At 42.1% G+C, this 4,401-nt stretch overlaps 1 protein-coding gene across 1 annotated transcript; it reads right to left on the bottom strand.

Moving 5' to 3' along the window:
* Positions 1-273: 273 nt before the first annotated feature.
* On the bottom strand, positions 274-4,176 carry LOC121742319 (potassium channel KAT1-like). Its single transcript, XM_042135426.1, has 11 exons — positions 3,879-4,176; positions 3,594-3,809; positions 2,722-2,877; positions 2,575-2,632; positions 2,177-2,494; positions 1,853-2,092; positions 1,666-1,764; positions 1,531-1,563; positions 1,248-1,433; positions 577-1,162; positions 274-502 (listed from the first exon to the last, which is right to left on the bottom strand). Exons 1-11 carry the CDS (start codon positions 4,061-4,063, stop codon positions 372-374), a joined length of 2,208 nt encoding a protein of 735 aa, XP_041991360.1. The 5' UTR covers positions 4,064-4,176; the 3' UTR covers positions 274-371.
* Between the last annotated feature and the right edge of the window lie 225 nt (positions 4,177-4,401).

Raw genomic sequence — 4,401 nt, 5'->3', positions numbered from 1 at the left:
CATGAGTTCAAAGATTGTTGAATTTCTGCTTGCATCAGCTACTTTGGGTCTATTTTGTATGTGAACTAGTGATGTATGAAATATTTTATGGAAGGAACTTTATATACTGAGACTCACATCCTAGGATTGGTAAAATTTCCGCCGGAAGTTTCACTAGTTGATGTTGAGTTATACAATTAGTCAGAATTTACATATGCAGTGGGTTGTAAGACAACCATGTAATGATTGTACGGTTTTTTCTTCCATTGTTATTAGCATAAAGAACACATGGAATGATAGGTCAGTGTTAAAATGTCTGTATACTATTATTTCTGTGAGAATTGGCTTTGCCCTACACATGTGGTTATAGTCATTGTGATTGTTAGCTAACATTATGCTTGATCTTTGCTCTGGCTTGATAAGAAAAACAAATGGTCACCATCTCGCACGACACTTATGTCGTCTATCTCTGCATTTTCTGCATTTACTATGCTTGCGATGCTGCCATCTCCGAATTTTTTACCTGCATCCACAAGGAGGCCATTGTCATATATTCGACGAGGTAAGTGTCATATATGAAGTTTGAATACCGCATACCTGCTATTTTGAGTAGATCTTCTATTGAATGAGGTAGGACTATTAGCTTTGGGAGCTTCTTTTCCGAATGCTTACTATTTTCACACTTAATGTGAATGGTGACTCTCTTCTTCTCCGGAATTACTGCTTGTGCATGATTGGCCGCGTCATTGATGCTCCCGTCAGGTTTCTTTTTATTTTCATAATTTAGTATAAGGTCGTATATGCCTCTATCTGTTTGCATTTCTGCTAATGCCTTTGGTGTCCAACCTCTCGCATCCGGTATGTTCACATTTGCACCTCTTTCCAGCAGAAAACGGACCGTCTCTATATGACCCTGTCGAATAGCAACGTTGAGAGATGTTTGGCCTTCCTCTGTAGAAGAATCCACTTCAGCTTTGCTTCCTTTGGTATCGTTACTCTCTTTTGGATGTGCTGTCGTACAACTTGAATTCTCGATATATACTGTATGCTGTTTCACCGCCTCGTTGTGGAAATTATCTTGATACCGAGTGTGACTATAACTGTCTCCATCAAAACATCTTGTTGTGTTCAGACTTGGATCATGCTGGCCCTCTACGTTGAAGCCACCGCATGCTTTCATTTTCTTGATTCAGAATGTAAAAATCAGCAAGTATGAACAGTTGAATCTGCAAAAAGAGGGAAAATTATTGCTGCTTGCTGAAATTTACCATGAAAAGATTGTTCATAACAACGCGCTCGTCTTCTGAATAAGCATGAAGAATGTTGAGAAACGTGCTTCTGTTCAGCCGTAGTATCTGAGCGACTTCTGTCGTTCGAACACCAAACGGGTGTGGCTTTCCACATAAGACTCCTACCTCCCCGAAAATATCCCCTGCTGAAGCCTTTCCGACTACCTGTATTCATGATGTGAAAGACAGTATAATGTCAAACAGTCGATCTTTCTTTATATATTGTGAACTGTGTTACGGTATACTGATTCGTAAAACTTACATGATCCTGTCCGTTGATTTTGACAGCGAATTTCTGTCAGCAAAAAAAAGAAGACAGTTAGAATGTGAAGGTTGGGAAGCAGAGGCTTTTCAGTTATTTTATAACACAATCTATGAAAATCGAGCAACGTCTTACCACTGATCCGGTGACCAGTATATATACATCTGTTGGAGCCTCGTTTTGCAGAATAACGTCTTCCCTGGGAGGGTAGTACTCAGCCTCCATCTCCGGTACCTATTCAGTCAAGCACAGAGATGCTCAGAAAACGAAACGAAGAAGTAAAGGTAAGGAAACTGATCAAGATAGGGGTAAGAAGAGTTACCAGTTGGAGAAGGAACTCCTGTGAAACCCCGTGGAAGAGACGGGCATTTTGAACAACGGGGTAAAACAGGTAATGCGCAATGCTGGAACGAATGGCCTTCGGCAGGCCATTCATCGTCTCCTGCTGCTTCAACCCTTCCGTCTTGAACTTGAGACATATATGCGACAGGAGCTGGTCTTCAATCCGCGGGGGCAGCTGATTCCTCTTTGCAAACTCCGAAGCAGCGCGGATAGAGTCTCTCTGCAAGCAAATGAGGTCTAAATTTAGCAGTCTTTTTGAGTGAGAGCACAAGAGATTCCAAGAAGCCTAGGATGAAAAACTTACAAAGGTTCTCGTGCGGCTGGTCCAGTGCACGACGAGGTTTGTCATGTTTCCTATGATGTATGCTGTGAGTCCGAGGTTGAACAGCATGTAGCAGACTCCGAACAGCATCTCTCTCGGGTTCTCCGCGTGTAAGTCCCCGTAACCTGTCGTAGTTAGAGTCACGATGGACCAATACATTGCGGTTATGTATCTGTCCCAGAGGCTCAACCGTTTGAAATCTGGATAGACCGCGCCAATCCACGTCTTCTGCGGGTCCGGATACCTGTCAGCAATCATGTAGTTGAAGCAGCCAGCAGTGTGCACCGCGAACAGAGTGACCTGAAGCCAATATTCAACTTTTTATCGCCACACGCAAACACACAGTAGCACGAAACATTCAGATAGTCGCACGGGCTTACCGACACGAGCTTGGTGCAGCGAGTCCAGAAATAGTTGAACCGGGTGTCCTTCTCGAGCCTGATGGAAGGAAAGAAGCAAGAGTTGGTTGTCATCCGGGACGAAGCATTCTAAGCAAAAGGTAACGTCAACTCAGAGAGACAACGGACCTTGCAAAGAGGGAGCTGACCCGTCTGAGACGCCACAACCGGAGCATGCTGAGCAATTTGAAGCCTAATCCGCCGCTGTGATCTGTGAAGAGTATGCTGAGAGCTTGAAACGGCACTGTCGAGCAGAGATCAAAACCAAACCAGGTCGACACATACCTGCTCGTTACATCATCGACACAAACAGGTCAACAACTTCACTTACCATCTTACTACAAATCAGTGACGGAACCAGAAAATTTAAAGAAGCCGGTGCTGAAATTTAACGTAAGACAACGCGACACTGACACTCTTATTATCTTTGAAAGCGGATTGTCAATTCTAGCAGTATTAGTTGTCCTCAGTGACGTATAATAATTATCAATTTAAGGGCGCGAAGCAAATATTAATACTCCCTCTATCCTTATAAATATGTAACGTTTGGTTTCTGACACGAGATTTTATGCAGTGTTGTTCTGTAAGTTAATGAAGAAAGAGTAAAGTAAGAGAAATGGAAAAGTAGAGATATTATTATTTTTTATTTTAAAAAATATTTCATTTTTAATGGGACAATAAAAAAACGTTTCCTTTCTAATAGGACAGAGATATTACTTCTTATATACATAGATATTGATATTGGGAAAGTATAGCGAAATAGGTTAAAATATGTAGTGAATAAAGTATAAAATATAGATATAATGAATCAAAATAAGATATTACTATTACTACAAATTTTCAAATGGTAGCTGAGAAAAATGTAAATACAGAAACTTTGTTAAGAAAGAAAAATGGTGAACGCTGCTTTTACTCTGTATAAATAGGCGGACAGCTCCAGCCTATGCTGGTTCCGTACACATTAATCCCTCAAATCTGAATTTATTCGAAAAATGCATTACCTCAATGCTATCTTCTTGTGATCGTCGACCAGAAGATACGACTGGCTGTCCATGTAGGCCACGAAGAAGGTGAGGACGATGTCGACAGCAAAGAAAGCATTGACAATGTTGTCCACAACGAACATGGCGTCTTGCTTGTAGGGAAGGAATGCAAACTCGAACGGAGAGATCCACGCGGAGTAAACGACCAGGAGAATCAGAAACATCTCCCATGCCCTGAAACAAGAATATCAAGAAAACAAGAGTGGCAGTGTCTGAGGTGAGGGATGTGTTCTGATCACGTACCTATACCGGGGACTGAAAGGGGAGATGATGTGCTTCCTAAGCCTCGTGGTTTGATTGATCCTCGCTCCGAGGGAGGGAATGAGATGGCTGGAGAAGAAGCTACTGCTGCTTCCCTCGGCCCCCCCGGTCTGGAAATCCTCGACACAGAAGCGCCGTAGGAAGTTCTTGGAGTAGGCGAACGACATCGCGAGATGTGCCTCAGCTACTGCTTGAGATTGGAGTATGTTGAAGCATTGTTATTGTGTGGTTTATATTATATAGTCGTGAGGAGATGCACGGGAAAGCTCCTCCTTTTCCATTAAAGGAAGTTGCCTTTTTCCAATGTACCGTGAACATTGTGTTAAAGATCATGCAGTCATTATTTTATGATACTTTATTACTTCTTTTTTGACTGATTTTAATTTGTAACACTCAATAAAATGGCTGTTAAAAAGAAAAAATACTGATGATTTCATGTCAATGGAGGATGGCCCCTGCTGGGGTGCCACGTGGACCAATCAGATGCTGTTGTCGGATTTCTGTT

This window comes from Salvia splendens, chromosome 7 (genome assembly GCF_004379255.2).
Source record: "Salvia splendens isolate huo1 chromosome 7, SspV2, whole genome shotgun sequence".
NCBI classification, from domain to species: domain Eukaryota; kingdom Viridiplantae; phylum Streptophyta; class Magnoliopsida; order Lamiales; family Lamiaceae; genus Salvia; species Salvia splendens.
Note: the sequence above shows the minus strand (reverse complement) of the source record. Positions and strands in the feature narration are given on the sequence as shown.